At 34.2% G+C, this 16,133-nt stretch overlaps 2 protein-coding genes across 2 annotated transcripts; one reads left to right on the top strand and one right to left on the bottom strand.

Moving 5' to 3' along the window:
* Positions 1 to 555: 555 nt before the first annotated feature.
* LOC132905843 (mitochondrial folate transporter/carrier) lies at positions 556 to 10,328 on the top strand. The gene is made up of 6 exons (XM_060957539.1): positions 556 to 975; positions 5,685 to 5,838; positions 5,914 to 6,166; positions 6,284 to 6,397; positions 6,493 to 6,638; positions 9,370 to 10,328. The coding sequence occupies exons 1-6, from the start codon at positions 816 to 818 to the stop codon at positions 9,548 to 9,550; spliced, it is 1,008 nt and encodes a 335-aa protein (XP_060813522.1). The 5' UTR covers positions 556 to 815; the 3' UTR covers positions 9,551 to 10,328.
* A 52-nt stretch (positions 10,329 to 10,380) lies between these two features.
* On the bottom strand, positions 10,381 to 12,073 carry LOC132905847 (uncharacterized). Its single transcript, XM_060957547.1, has 4 exons — positions 11,306 to 12,073; positions 10,932 to 11,119; positions 10,739 to 10,846; positions 10,381 to 10,613 (listed from the first exon to the last, which is right to left on the bottom strand). The coding sequence occupies exons 1-4, from the start codon at positions 11,525 to 11,527 to the stop codon at positions 10,472 to 10,474; spliced, it is 660 nt and encodes a 219-aa protein (XP_060813530.1). The 5' UTR covers positions 11,528 to 12,073; the 3' UTR covers positions 10,381 to 10,471.
* Positions 12,074 to 16,133: the final 4,060 nt, after the last annotated feature.

The raw sequence follows: 16,133 nt of genomic DNA, 5'->3' as shown, positions 1-16,133 counted from the left end.
AAAGTAATTTAAAATTTATTACCTTTAAGAAGATTTACATTAATTAGGTATAAATTTACATTTTAATAAAGTATTGTTTTATTTCCTAAAATATGTAATGAAAAATATTTTCAAATATTTTCCAGATACTCCAGTTTCATCATTTTCACTGTTCTATAAGTTATATTATTAATACTAGAATTATCACTACAATGAATAAAGTGATCAATTCGTAACTTTTCATAAAAATTGTGTAGATAGATATACATACATACATTTTTGAGGATTTGAATGATTTTTCATGAAACGTAAAGATGAAAGTTATAATGTTTCAATTTAGATTCCTCTGGTACAAAGTAATTAAGTAATGTTAAAAAAATTAAAGATGATCGTTTCCAAGCGGTGGTAGAGAACGACGCGCGTTTGTAGTTCGAATTGAATTTCCCGCGACAGGAGTTTCTGTCTCCTTTTCGTCAGAAAGATGGCACTTGCTGCGGAGAGGTAGTTAAGAGTGGAGGGAGGTGGTGCGCAGAGCATTCAACGCGAGTAGTCACTGAGTCAAGCATCAGTTGTGTTCGGTGCTATGTTCGGTGAGTGTCGTGTCCTCTTGCATTACATAATCTCTTAAAAGGAGAAAGCGAGACGGAAGAACGTATCAAACCGAAGAAGCGATTTCGGCTGTGTCTCGCGTTACTGCAAACGCAACGGCACTGCCTGCCGCGGATCAAGAGATATGCCGCAGAGTGGAGACAAATATTGCTAACGTTGTAAAGGATGCAACTGGATTTTCCACTGACGGATCGATAACGAACGACGAGCAGTTTGACACGGGTAAAATGTCGACAATAAAGTCGAGTGGTGGTACACCGGGAACCGCTCGTGTTTTGCCCGTGTTGAGCCACTTTCAGTACGAACATCTCGTTGCTGGTATATCCGGTGGTGTGGTTTCCACGCTCATGTTGCATCCTTTAGACTTGATCAAGACCAGATTTGCAGGTAAGCGAATTTGAGTGTGTCTTTGCTGACGAAATAACGGCTGTGCATGCAAATGGCGGGTACGAATTCAATCTATTCGATATATGCACGTGGTAAACGTGCTATATTCTATATTTATACGTGCTAGAGACAGAAAATTTTCCCCTACGTTTTGCTTTTATTCTGTGACTCACACAAATCTGACATTATGCAGCTTATGTTATAATCGTTGCATAAAATAAATATCTCGATAGTTGAATTGTTTAATTACAGAAAATCGAAGAGAATATTGTAATAATTATATTCATAAGTGAAATCATTTTCGAAACAAATGATGCTATTTGCCGTGACAATTTTATTTTATTTTAATTTTCGAACAAATACCTATGTTTCTATCTTTATGTTTTGCAAAATACCTCATATTCCATCTAACGTAAACTTTGTTATGGATTCATTGATGATACATTGTTAATCTAAAATAGTATTGTTGCATAAGTAATTTCTACAATAAATGTTCTGATAAAAATTTCTTGAATAATTTCTCTAATATTAATTTTTGGAAAGTTGGTGCAAATACATTCTATATTTAAACTTGTCATGAGGAAAACCAGGAAGCAAGGTATTAAGTCTGATATTAGTCATGTTTTGTTGGTAGATAGTCGATCCAATCTCGTATACACATGTATATATATATATATATATGTATATATATACACACACACATATATACACATATATAGAAGTAGTTCGAAATAACGTGTAGGTTCGTTATCACATTGAGTAACGATAATTACATATAAAAGAATATAATAAAAATCCGTTATGTCTACGGTCAACGATCCCATCAGTTTGCCTGACAAGGTCGAACAAGAAAAGCACGTGGCGTTATTGAGAAGAATAGAATGTATTTTTGACCGGCTTAAAAACAGAGACAAACGATGTTCATTAACTTTGCATTATAAATACTGAATGTACCACGCGACGGGAAGTGACGTTTATTAATATCGATTTTTGTTATTTAATTCCTTTAAATAAAATTCTCTGTATTGACAAATCGAATTATAATTGAATATATTTATGTATTGTTATGTGATTACATGTTTTTAATTACAGTACATTGTTTACTTTGCAATTTACTTTACTTTTCCGGTAAAACTTAAAGTACTTCTGCCATTTTGCTTTGACTTCGTATTTAAATGAACTGGAGATTGTGTTAATTGGTGTGAATATTCATGATACATTTATGGTAAAAATTAGCTAATGATCGATACCACATATACGTACACATGGTTATTCACTTTACTCAGAATCCGCGCTCGCGAGAACATATGAGAATGGCAATAGTGTAACATGTACGCTTACTATTGTAATAAAATGTCGATCGTCATCTACGAGCTGTTACTAGAAGTATAATTAGAAATTAGAAGTTTTATTGCTGCTGAAGGACTTTAAATTTGATATCACTATAAGGAGAGGACTATCACTGAGAAAATTAGCTTCGCATTTTCGCTCGACGATTTCATATCCCTGCGTGCTCCTGAAGTTTCGAAGCAAGTAAGTGCAACCGGTTTTGATATCTTGGATTATGGTACTAACGAACTACAATTAAATTTGTCACGTTCTTATAAACACGGAGAGTCCTTTTATATCTCGTTTGGTAATTTTCATTTTTAACATATTTAACATTCTCTACGTCATACTTTAAAATTGATTAACTATCATTCTCCACAAATTGGCCGCTTTACTTGATTTTAGATCGTTCTGTTGTGATTGAATTCGCTGCTCCGATGTAAGAATAGAAAAGCAATTGAGATATAATAAAATACTTCATAGAATTCATACTTAGGCAGATCAATTTAAAAAAATAGATTTCCGTCGTTTGCTAATTAGTTCGAACGGACCCAAGTACTGCAGTACGAGGGTTAAAATTATTTGCATTGTTCTGAACTAAACTGTCTAAATATGAATTTTGTAAAATGTCTTACTATATCTCAATCGTTTTCCTTGTTTCTTATTCTTACATTCGACATATCCACAGCAGAACGATCCAAAATTAGGTAATAGCGATCATAAATTTTGAAGTACAACGTAGAAGAAAATTATCAAATGAGATATAAAAAGGGTCTCCATGTTTATAAGAAAGTGAACAATTTTATTGTAATTCGTTAGTAATGATAATTTCATTGTGATTAGATCGTTCAAACAGTTGAATGGAATTTTAGATAAAAAAATTAAATTGTAATTATATTTCAGGTAAACATAATTTAAGATATCAAAGTCAGGCGCGTTTGCTTGCTTCGAAGCTTCAAGCACGCAAGGACATGAAATCATTGAGCGAAAATACGAAGCTAACTTTCTCAGCGATCATCTCCTTATAGTGACATCAAATTTAAGTCCTTCGACGTCACCAACAAACCGCTCTGTGTCCTCGCCTAATTATATTTCTAGTAACAGCTCATAGATGGCCAGCGACATTTGATTGCAGTAATAAGCGTACATGTTACATTGTTGCCATTCTTATATGTCTCACGAGCGCGGGTTTCGAGTTAGGTGGATAACCTGTATAGCCTAATTATCATGTAAATAATATAACAAAATATGCAAGAGTAGTACATAAAATTTAGATTATATAATAATCTTAAAATACACGAATGAAGTACCTCGAAATGAAATGGGGACTTATGGTTAACTTTCAACCACATTTAGGAATGGAAAGTAGACATTCCTGTAGTTAAATTGACTTTAAAGAATATCTTTGTTTCACGTTGTTGCGAATCTTACTGTTAGTACCTTCTTAATATTTCTATTCGGTCATTACAACTATAATGTTTCTCAAATGTAAGAATTTCCAGAAGTCGAATTTTCCGAAAAATTTTTTTGTTACCTTGTATTGACATTTATCGTTAACATCATACTGTTATGCTCAAATTATTTAAAGATTACATACTCGGAATCGACCAGTTTACCGCTAATGATATTCAATACAATACAAGGAGCAACGGTTGTAGTTTCGTATTGCTACTTTTCCACGTATTTAACTTCAGTCTGACGAACTCAAAGTAATTCAAATATTTATTGCATCTTGTATATTAAGAAATATATTTCGATTTACTAATGTAATTTCTGTTAGTTTATCGGTTTTGTTTACATCGAGATACGTTTGAATCAGAATCAAATATCTTTTTTAGGAATAGTTGAAACGTTTTTATATGAAATAGTATTAAGATATGATGTGAACTTAAAGAAAGAGTTTATTTCAACGTAGTTACGTAATTTCTGTTAATTAACGTTATAAAACGAATTTTACAAGATTTCGTAGCATATTTGATTCGAAAGTAGCAACTTATTTAAGCATAATCGAAACTTCCACGTACAATGAAGCGTTAAAATGATAGGAGCTTAAACAGAAGCTTATTCCATCGTAATTGTTTATCTCGCTATCATCGAAAGACCGATGATGTCCTCATGGGGCTCGTTCTCTGTCGTATTTTCGTCGTAAAATCCGTTGGCTACACACCAAATCGCAAGAAATTCCGCAGATTGCATCAGACGCACGTGAGCCCGAACAATTACATTTTAATGTTTTTCTTATGATTAAAGTTCCGTCTCGTGTGGCGAAATTAAGTAGATAATTTAATCGTTTGAAGAGACAGACGGGTTCACAATAACTACACTAAAAATGTGAAATTTATTAAAAATAATTAGGTGATCACTTCGTTTGTGACAAAGAGAGATTAATTTTAATTCTGTCTGTTTCCTGATATCGTGTAAAGTAACATTACTATTTGATCGTTCTATAAATAATCTTTTTTTGAAAATTGAACGATGAATTTCGTCAGACCAGAAACTTCATAAAGTAGAATAGAAAGTTCATCTGCAAGATAGTAATTGAAATTAGGAAAAATTAAGTTCATAATAAGCAATACACATACCGTAAAAAATGCATTATTCTATTATTAATTATACATATTAATAATCTAATCGAAACATTATTAATTTTAACTATTAACCTAATATTATTATGGAAATTCACGTCGAGACGCAAATAGAGAATGTCATCTTCTTAGTGATTCCGAATAAGTTTCATTTCTCTTCACACATATATGTATGGAATAAAATTAGCGTAGTACATACAAGCGTAGGATTTTTGCGGAAACTGTTGACAATTTTATTCCCACGAAAAAATACAATGGTAAATATTGTTGAAAGGCTTGTTAATTATTCCGTTTAAAAGTATTTTGCAATGTTGTAATGTTGGCTGTGTAATGCGTTTATAAATATGTGGACACATCGATAATTTACCGCAACAAACATATTCCTGAACACAAAGAATAATGAAGAATCGTCTTTTTGTGCCTGTGGCGAGTGAATTAAACCCAACACGATGTACATTATTGTTTGTTGGAAAGGAATTCGTCGAAATATCTAGTGCAATGCAATTAAGAGTAAAATACGATTTCTATTGTATGTCAAAATGTCATGAGATTGAAGTTGCAATACGCTCGTTAGATAAATTATGACACGTGATGCGAGAAAAAATAATTAGATTTTGCTTATCATTTGACTGCTCTTTACGTTATCGTCACGAGTTGAACGAGAAGAAATAGCGAACGTTATCTGGACAATGGTATCATTTAAAAGAATTTTACGTATTAGTAGTTCGCCACGCTGTCTAGTTGCACCTTCAATTCCGGAAACAAGATGTACTTATCGTTCTATTCTTTTTGCAGTTAGCGATGGTCACTCACGCGTGGGCCCACAATACAAAAGCCTTAAAAGCGCAGTGGTGCAAATTGTTAAGACTGAGGGAGTGAAGGGTCTTTATAGAGGGGTAACGCCGAATGTTCTAGGATCTGGTGGTGCATGGGGTTGCTACTTCTTTTTGTAAGAATTTTAAATTATTTAAATAGTTTTATAAGTAATCCTTGTTAATAATACATGAAACTTGCTTTTGTTTAGCTATAATACCATTAAAACATGGATCCAAGGTGGAAATAGTAAGAAGCCGTTAGGACCATCGTTGCACATGTTTGCTGCAGCAGACGCTGGAATTCTTACTTTACTTATGACAAATCCACTTTGGGTAGTAAAAACACGTTTGTGTTTGCAGTACATGGATGATAAACATCTTCCAGAAACACTTAGATACAATGGAATGGTAGATGGAATTAAAAAGATATATAGAACCGAAGGATTCAGAGGCTTATATCGGGTAAATGAATTTCCTTTTAGTGAAGAGGGAACATTAGATTTTAATTTGATTCTCCTTTTTAAATGTATTCATTAAACTATAGTAAAATATAAAACTTTATAAAACGCATGTTTACAGGGATTTGTACCTGGAATGTTTGGTGTCTCGCATGGTGCTATCCAATTTATGGTGTACGAAGAGCTGAAAAATTGGTACAATAATTACTTGAATGTACCGATTGACAGCAAACTGGTAAGTCTAGCGTACAATTATACATATATGTTGAATTGATTTGACATTTAAAAGACAACCCTGAAAAAATATTATCTTCATTTTTATATTTACAGAGCACATGGGAATATATCAACTTCGCTGCGGTTTCAAAATTAATTGCCGCCGCTTCGACTTATCCTTATCAAGTTGTTAGAGCACGACTTCAAGATCATCACCACAACTATAATGGCTGCGTTCATTGCATTCAATCGATATGGAGGTCAGAAGGAATGAAGGGTTTTTATAAAGGCTTATCTCCCTACCTTTTACACGTTACACCAAATATATGTTTAATTATAGTAATTTATGAAACATTTTCTAATGTGCCTGCAAACTCTCATTGATTCCTTAGATTATACTAATCTAAAATTATTAAAGGTAGAAGAAAATAAGAACATATTAATCTCATTTAAATATTTTATAATTTTCCAATGTAGAATTATGCTTTGATATTGGATTTTCCCAGCCCTAAGTATGATTTGTAAATCAACACATGTAATCTGGCAGTAATTATTATTTGAGACGATAATGTGTTGGCTGTATTTTAAAACTTTTACCTTTTTTTTTTCATTAGAGGTACATTTGGAACAGTATTATTAGAAAAAAGATTCTTTCCCGGATATATTTTTATACAAATGGCAAAACAGTACATTATTTTTATTCTGGAAGTGCCAACCTTTTCCAAACTATTTTATGATCTTAATTGGCATCAATGAATTAAAGAAAGTGTTGTTATTTATCAACGTTTAATATTTTGTTTAATAAAACATATATTTCGGTAGTGTAACTCAAAAAGGTAGTTCTATAGTATATGTAACAAATGTAACTACTCCAATTATTTAGACAATATTTTCGGGAATTCCTTTTTGAAAAGTAACTTGTGTAGCAAACAATATTATTGGGAATAGTTTTATTGTTCTTAATAATGGCATTTTATTGGAGTCTTTGAATTCTAAATGCCTTTATATTATAGGGATAGATATTCAATTTATTTAAACTTATTTTTAAGAATAAGCAATCCACTAGTTCTTTTGTTACTAGAGCAATTAAAAACAGTCTCTAACGTTCATTATTTTATGATCATGTTATATACTAGATGACTGTTTCATATAATAACGGAATACTTTAAGAACAGCAAACAAATGACATTTCTTGACATCAAAAATAGTCGTTAATTTTATTTTTTGAACATACAGTAATTTATACAGATCAAGCATATATTTTATTTATTCAATATTCCGTGCATATAGAATAATTTTATTTGCTCTTATAACACGCGAGAAGAGGAACTAAACTTACAAATCCTACGTAAGATTAAATTATTTTTCTTATTAGGAATTTTTTTTTGGGCTGGCACTCAAGTTCATGATATCTATCATGTATGTCAATATCTTTTTTTTAAGATGAAATTACATTTTAATAGTTTTATTGCCATAAATTAATATTGTTTGTACATGTATTAAGATTTACTCAAAGAAAAAGTTTGTACCTTCTCGTTTTATTGTAAAAATGTAACTGGCGAAAGGTACAACATGTAGCAAAGGATAGAAAATATCAAAAGTCGCATGATCGTATAAATAACAAATCATGCGAACACCTGAAACTACAGTAAACAATTTTTTAGTGCGAATATGTTAAATAGATCAATTACAAATCCTCGCGTCATAATGCAAGTCATAATGTTAATAGCAAATTTCAATTAAAGATAAATGAAATGAAAACACATAGAAATGTAATAATTATCTACAGTTTAATTATTATTTATGTTATATTTCTGTATGGAATGAATATGTACTTCTTTTTGAAAAATCAATAGACGAATGTTGCAAAGTTTATAGAGTCTGGTACTCGGTGCAACTGATGATATGGCAATAAAATTCAATATCCTTGCAATTTTCAAAATAGTAGGTTCAATTTATTTATATGTATTTCTAATTGTGACTGGAATTCATTATTTAAAAGTTATGAATAACCTAATAAACATTGGCAGCAACATTTAATTGTTTCTCATTATAAACTAGCTGCTGAATCATTTAGATACTATTTCTTTTCAAAATAGCAAGCGCAAAGCTTTTAATGGTTATGCATGATGTTTGTAGAGCTTAATGGAGAAAAAAGATATTTGTCGAACGATTGGGAATCTGGAGAATGTATCCCGGCTTTCTATCGGCTGTTCAAATATTTTCCTTCGAATTAGATGATTGTGGCGATCATCTTATTTTTTCCCTCCTTGACTACATTTCCTAATGAATTAATTGCTGTGGCAGGACCACAGTTAACGCGCGAACAATATGTAAGAGAGCAATGTGTTTACGTGTATGTTTAGGTGAGTGTTGTGAGTATGTGAGACATAGGATGTAATTACAATTAGACAGATCATTTGTTAAACCATCAGCGGTACGATTTTTGGACGTTTGTGGATGATTTATGAAGTTGTATGTCTCTAAACTCATCAAAGCGAAACCATCTAAATGAGAAATAAACTACATAGAATTGGAATTGTCTAGATTTTGAGAAACTCCTTCACCCACTTTTTTCATTTTACACATACAATTGTATACAATGAATGAATACAATTCTTTATCAAACTAAGTTACAAAAGTATCGAAAAGTAATTCTGATGATCGATGAACATTAATTGAAATATACAATGGAGTTATATAATGTTTTCATCTTCGACGTTGAACAATAAAAGTGAAACGTTTACGATAATTGTTATCAATCTATGATTATCGCTTATAATTCTCGTGACGTACGGTTATTTCCTTTTAGATAAAGAAAAAGAGTGGGACAGAGAGGTGCTTTAATTAATGAATCACGACAAGAATCGTACACCGGTCTGTAATGCGAATGAAAACGTACATTGTAGCCTATTGAGAAAATTCTATGCAATAAACGAAGAAAACAGAAGAAGCAAATAACGAAAGAGTATTGCTGGTGGTTAATTGCAGGTATGAGGGGTGGCGAGGCTTTTACAAGGGTCTAAGCGCGAACCTGACCAGGGTGACTCCAGCGACTGTGATTACATTCTTGGTATACGAAAATGTGTCTCACTATCTGCAACATAGAAAAACAATGGATCAAGACCGAACTTTGCCAATTTTGATCAAGAATATAGAAGAGAGTAACTAATTTAAGAATTACATTGTAAAAAGATCCACTGTCATTTTAAGAAATCAACTCGAAGGGTTTATTTGATCAAACCAGCTAACACAAATGCGTTTACGATCTGTCGGTGAAATATTTTAGTTAAATTACTATAGCGATATAATAGAATGCATTTAATCGATATGCAAGCAAAAATGCATTTGTTTCGAAATTTATTCTGACGTCGACTAGATTTCCGTTTTCCAGTGTATTATTTTATGTTCATGAATTTGTGATGTTGAACATCATTATCCATACATTGTTACTGTGAAAAACAATTGTGAATACAGTGACAAGATTTCTCGTTATTAATTAAGACTTTTGTTAATTTTACGAAACTTTGTACGTCGCCATAATGAAATTATTTTAAACAAATTGCGAATGCACATGACCTGTACATTCTTAACGATACTTTCCCCACTCGAAGTACGAACCTTATTCGAAATGTGTATAATGTCCTTTTTCGATAATTCAGAATGAACTAGTTTCCATGATATTTTTCTCCCCATAGTTTCTAAGTAGTCTTATTTCATTTTCTTGTTGTTGATATTTGATGTCAATTTAGATAAATCGCTTTATGTGCATATACTATTCTCGCAGCAATAGTAGTATGCTATGCGAAACTTTCGATTTAAAGCTGCTAATTTATAAAAAAAACTTGGAAATATTCCTCGAAGCGAAAATAAATCATGCGAATGTGGAGTATGAGAAGGAACATATGTATTTTCGATTCAATAAATATTGCAATACTATTACACAAAAAGATGTGTTTATCGCTCGACAATGATAAATGTTATTTATGGAAGTATAAAAATCTTTATGTGTTTTTTAGAAACTCCATTATCGGACGGCAGTCCGTGAACTATACCGTGTACTATGAAGATTGCGTTTAATATCGTGGCTTTTCTAACTATTATCGTCGAGATCATGGCGCCTTATCAAAGCTAATGGACTTTGAGGGCATTTTTTATAGCGGTAATTGCAATCTTTCGCGTGCTCGGCTTCGGTGATCTCGCTCGGAAGATTTTCATTTTGCGAAGAGGATGGCCTGTGACAAAAATTGCATCACGTTATTGATATTTCACAAACGTGTCCCAAAACTTTTAATTCGTTTAATTTATTGGAAAGTTATTGTCGAAACTGTATTTACATTAAAGTATGTTTAGCACTCACGTAAATAAAATTTGCAGCACTTCGCCAAGCACCCCATTACTAGTTAAAGGATAGTTAGTAACTTCACAGATCATCTTTAGTAGACAATTTTCACCAGAATAACCAAAGCTATAAAAATAAAGATATTGTAACTTTTAATTTAGTCTATCCAGGACTCATTTTTCTACGTTTCATTTTTAATCAGTTTCTTTACCTTTCTAGTTTGTTCATAAGAATTTCGTACGCCAATCGTCGATCCAGACTTCGCTTCTTAAGAGACGGCTCGCCCGAATAGTAAGTGGAGTTCCATTCCCCTGGCAGAGCATAATTCGCTTCGAAGTATAGAGAAAATAGCACCGATTTGTCGGGAATATCAATGGGTACTCCGAGGGCGAAGAATATCTGCACGCATAAGAGTTTCTTTTTTATATGATAACCATTTATTTTTATATAGACCAGATCGAAACGATCTGTACACGATATGCCATTTTTTTCCGCGGTGACAGATCAAATTACGACGTTAGTATCGCATTAACGGGTAAATGGTAGTATTAGTTGATGAAGAATGACTTTTATTCTGTACTTTACCCCCATGCCGCTGCCCTCAGGAAACCCAATAGATCTAAGGTGTCTTGTTACTCCGTGTGTGATGTTTTTCACCCCTGAAGCTTGTGATACCCACGCGAGATAGCACACTACGAGGATATACATTGTGACTAACCGTCTGGAAGGAATACGAATATGATCCGTCATGTTCGAAATCCCATGGAAGAACAAATTATCGTTTATCCAACCCGAGCTATGTTTCATGAGACGAGGATAGAAGAGATTTTCGAAAGTCAGATCTTACCAAGCGCGCAGCATCGCGTTAATAAAGCAAAGTTTGTCCGAATCGTTTGCTTCATTTTTTAAACGAAAGGCTACATCGTAAGATCTGAAACGAGGCGCGAGTTAACGACTTGTAAGCTGCACATTGCCAACGCCCGTTAAACGAGGGATACTGTGGAAGTTTACAGCGGGCTAATAATTGTATACTGCTAACGAGCCGTAACTAGATTTTTTCGCGTGTATGTGCAAACGCGTAAACCATCGATCCCGCTACATTTTTGTGCGGAAGAGCCACGAGTCACCCCGTAGGCAAACATAAAAGACTGAATCTAAAAAGAGGATTAAACCATCCAATCTTAACGTTATATCTTCACGGAAGTTAAATTTCAATCTCTATCTTGCCAAGTTATCCGAGCAGCCACACAGTGCCAGTTCGCCCAGAATCTCCGGCCCATTTCCGTAAATTTGCAAAATCTCCTCGGGTCAGGCAGCAACACGTAGTGGGGATTGCGCGAGCGTTTATCATCGACAGAGGGCATTTAAAATATTCCAAATACGCGACACGGACCAGATCAGTCCGACATTAAATAAATCATCATAATGCGATTGCGTTGCTGCGTTGTTTAGCGCATTACACATTCAATTTAGGACTTGTATTAATAATTATTTTGCGCGACTTTGGGGGTGTCTCGTTGCCAACACCCGCAGCCGAATAATACGCTGAAACCTGCTCTCTATGCCGCGGGCCTTTGGATATCTGGGACAAAGTTAATCGTTAGAAACGCGCACATACGCGGCCGAAGATGCATCATTGATTAGAGGCCGTGCAAATTCACCGCTGGCGAATTTCGTCGCTGCACACGCCACGCGCGATACGGCAATGTCAGAAAAGGTGATCGTTGCGTAGTATCATTGGAGCGTCGTGACTTTTCACGGCTGTCTCCTGCATGCGTGGCTGCAAATAGTCGTGAAAAACCGCGACGCCAATACGCAACGATCACCACATCTCCCTCTTCATGTTGCAAATGATCGATATTATACAAAAATCCTTTGAATTTAAATTGTCCTTACATAATCAGATCGTTGGTTGCTAGGCTTATATGTTAAAAAATGGGAGTTATTTTATGAAATTGTTCCGGAATTGCTTAAGAATCATAGCGAAATCGTTGTTGGAAAATTCAGCCTTCTCAGATCGATGAAATATTTGTCAAACTTTCAGAAATGTTTCCCTATTTCACGAATGTATACTTGATTTCTTGGTTTAGCCACCGATCAAGAGTACACGGTGGAATGCCAAAGGGAGAAAGACAATCCACAGAATCCTGTTTTGGCGTTGGAACGCGGCACGATTGCAGTTCGTGCTGTAGTTTCCAAGATTGTTCGACCAACGGTTCGCAGATGGCGGCCGATGGTTGGTATTCAGAAGCTTCAGCCCCGCCCATGTAATTCGAACAAGAACTTTTTCGCCGGCTTTGCCGTGTAAAGAGATGGAAATTTTCGAATCTTAAGCACCCTACTGGGTACGTTAACTTCTAGCGTGATAAGGATTTCGTTTAAAATCTTCAAAAGAAATTCCACCCCTTGAGCCGAGACTTAGAACATACGTTGCGTTGCATATTCTTTATAATTAGACGATAATTTGCCAAGCGATTCAAAATACAAAAATACGATAAAAAAAGATACAGAATTACTAAAAGCAATGGAACGTTAATAGGGAGGAAGATCGATTTTTCGATCGGAGGTTAGAACGTGGATTCAGACATAGCCGAATATAAAGAGATAGAATTTCAGAAAAGACATCCAGTTTTCAAGCACTTTGTTTTTATAATGCTAAGCACAATGCAAGCTGGAGGTATCGATTGGTTGGTTCAAGACATTTTTGCACAAGAAAGGGCGAGGACAAGAAGCAGAAGCAAACTATGGATAAGTACAACATGGGGAACGTATGCAGTACATACAAAGTATTTCGTAAAGGAAGAAGAATCTTTTATTTCTTTTTCCACTGAGACGACTGTTTCAGAATAAAGTTAACGTATCACGGTCAAACGGTTGATACTTTTAGTATCTTAAGCATGATAAAGAAGGGAGAAATCGCGAAAGAAAAACAAGAGAAAGCGAAGAAGGGTAGATTTATTTTTCTCTTGCGTGTCTTTTTGGTGAATTAACACTGGAACTATCGATAGTTAACACGAAGCTATTTCTACCAAAACTAGTCAGAATAACTGATATTTAAAAAATATGTAGCGATAGAATACTTTTATATTTATTGATTTATTATTTTCTTACAGAAGGAATTCCATGTTATGTAGTACATTTTTGGTATTATTAATCCATCTGGGACCATGATCCCTAAACGAGGGTTGACACATTTATAAAATTGTAGAACCGGTCACTTTGATTGGTGTGGTATTCTAGTGTAATCTAGCGATCGATTCGGAATTTTCTTAATAACTGATATCATCATATTGAGCGATACGCAGCAAAAATTTTAAAAACATGTGAGAAGTTGTACAAAACGAGGAAACTGGTTAATTGTGGTTCGATAAACAGATTGCAGGACCCTTTTACACTATGATAAGTATGAGTAGCCTTGATAGGAAATTATTTTGAGTTTGAATACATAAAAAACAAAATAAGATTCGTTATATTATCCTTTCAGTTATCGTTGAGAAAGTCATTACGTCATTGCGGAAAAAACTATAACACGAAGTAGGAATTTTAAAATAAAATTGTAGAACCAGTCATTTTGACTGGTGTGGTAGTTTTAGTGTTAAAAGTTATGGAATGGTTTAAAATATACGAGATAATGATGATTACAAGAGATGACAGCGCTATAATAAATGCAATTTATCATTTTCGTGGACGGTAAAAGCGTTTCTGCCGCTTCTAATTAAATAAAGCGACGAGTTTCGGTTGACTGGCAAACAACGGAATTACATAGTACTTGTAAGGTGTGTCGGCGCGCACACAGAATATATCCCTTCGGGTATGTCACGAGTTAGGATCTGCGGAAATGGATACGATCCTTTTGTTTGCCGTTGAGATTCCACGAACGGAAGACAGAAGCAGCAGAGAACAGATGTAAAACGGGCGCAGCTAATGTAACTTAAGAACTAAATTATCTCGCGTGAATTACGGGAACCTAATAACGACACAGCCACGACCATTAATCTGAAACGAAGTTGGAAGAATTTTCGCATTAGAGGCGTTGGAAATTTTCCAAATTAACTACTCGTGAATATTTACCGAATGTTTAATTTTCTAAACTCGAAAACACGCGTGAAGCAGGACTTTGTTTTACAGTAAAAATAACGATAACGCTGAATGATAGCGAAAGATCATTAATGAGTTGGGTCTTCGATTTTTATCTAGAAACTCGAGATTCAAAGCCAACAAACCGTGTTCTGGATTTTTTTTTCAATTGCTATAAATTGTAGAAATGCTCTGAAATTCATCTGTGTAAAGAATCTGATAATAAAAATGCAATAACCATAAAAACATGCGCGGAAAGAGTAATGTTTGGAAAAATAAACGATATATGAAATAAAAGCACAGTTACCAGGGACCTGAAAAGTTAGGAAGTTATAAGTTACAAGGCAGAATATATATTGCAGCTATTAATGAAATAAAAAACAAGGAAATTGAAATTGAAAAAAAAATGCCAACGACTCAACGAAATGTTTTTTCCCTTATCTAACTAATAAATATCGTGTAACATTGCATATGAAACTATAACATAGTGGGATATAATGATAGAAATAATGAAATATCTGTCGAAGAAAATAGATTGGTTGATATCTGAAGGATTTAGAGCGTGATTAATTACAAGTCGCATGGATTTCAAGTGTGTCTCCAAGACTTATTGCAGTTGCAAATGGAACAACATTAAGTACTGGCTAGGATTCGTGGCGTGAGACTTCCAACTGCCTTAGGCTGCGTCAAACAAGTTCCTCTTCTACTATCGAGGTTTGAGAGTTGCTTTGAGGACCGCGAGTCGGAACGATTATGAGTTTGCTCAATACCAAGCGCGCAGACGATCGGCGATATCGTGGCAACTCTGTGCTCAACCTCGATAAATATAGGCTATTTCAAAGTGATATTATACATGTTATTATTTGTGAAAGCGATATGCAAACACTCTAAGCTTTGAATGTCCTAAAAAAAGTGTCCGCAAGTGAACTCATTTTGAAATTGAAGGCATCGACCTAACGTTCAATCACAATGGGATACGTCGTATTTCATTTTGAAAAATTCAACACTGTCATTTATTGATTAAAAAACTGTCGGAACGCTATTGTTGCCTAAAAGAAAATGGTCAATCAAATTCAATTGCATCGCAAGAAAAAATATTATCGATGATTGCATCGTACAACGTCGCCGGTGATGATGATTCTACAACATATTACAATTAGATCCTAGCTTTTCCAGGCGACGATTCGTCATAGATATCTTGAAGACGTGACTGTAAAACATGCTTTGGAACTTCAATCTCGTTTGACATTTCGGAAACTCTGCCATGAAACCTAACAACTTCTGGATCTCTCGTATACGTTTTCCGTGATAAAGAAGCTGCTAGTTCTTTCGATCG

Source organism: Bombus pascuorum, chromosome 4, assembly GCF_905332965.1.
Source record: "Bombus pascuorum chromosome 4, iyBomPasc1.1, whole genome shotgun sequence".
Classification (NCBI taxonomy): domain Eukaryota; kingdom Metazoa; phylum Arthropoda; class Insecta; order Hymenoptera; family Apidae; genus Bombus; species Bombus pascuorum.
Note: the sequence above shows the minus strand (reverse complement) of the source record. Positions and strands in the feature narration are given on the sequence as shown.

Coding starts and splice junctions, on each gene's coding strand:
- LOC132905843 (XM_060957539.1), top strand. CDS start 816: ATGTCGACAATAAAGTCGAGTGGTGGTACACCGGGAACCGCTCGTGTT. Junction 5,839..5,913: donor TGGGGTTGCTACTTCTTTTT/GTAAGAATTTTA, acceptor GCTTTTGTTTAG/CTATAATACCATTAAAACAT. Junction 6,398..6,492: donor TACCGATTGACAGCAAACTG/GTAAGTCTAGCG, acceptor TTATATTTACAG/AGCACATGGGAATATATCAA.
- LOC132905847 (XM_060957547.1), bottom strand. CDS start 11,527: ATGAAACATAGCTCGGGTTGGATAAACGATAATTTGTTCTTCCATGGG. Junction 10,847..10,931: donor CTTATGAACAAACTAGAAAG/GTAAAGAAACTG, acceptor TTATTTTTATAG/CTTTGGTTATTCTGGTGAAA. Junction 10,614..10,738: donor GTGCTGCAAATTTTATTTAC/GTGAGTGCTAAA, acceptor TTTTTGTCACAG/GCCATCCTCTTCGCAAAATG.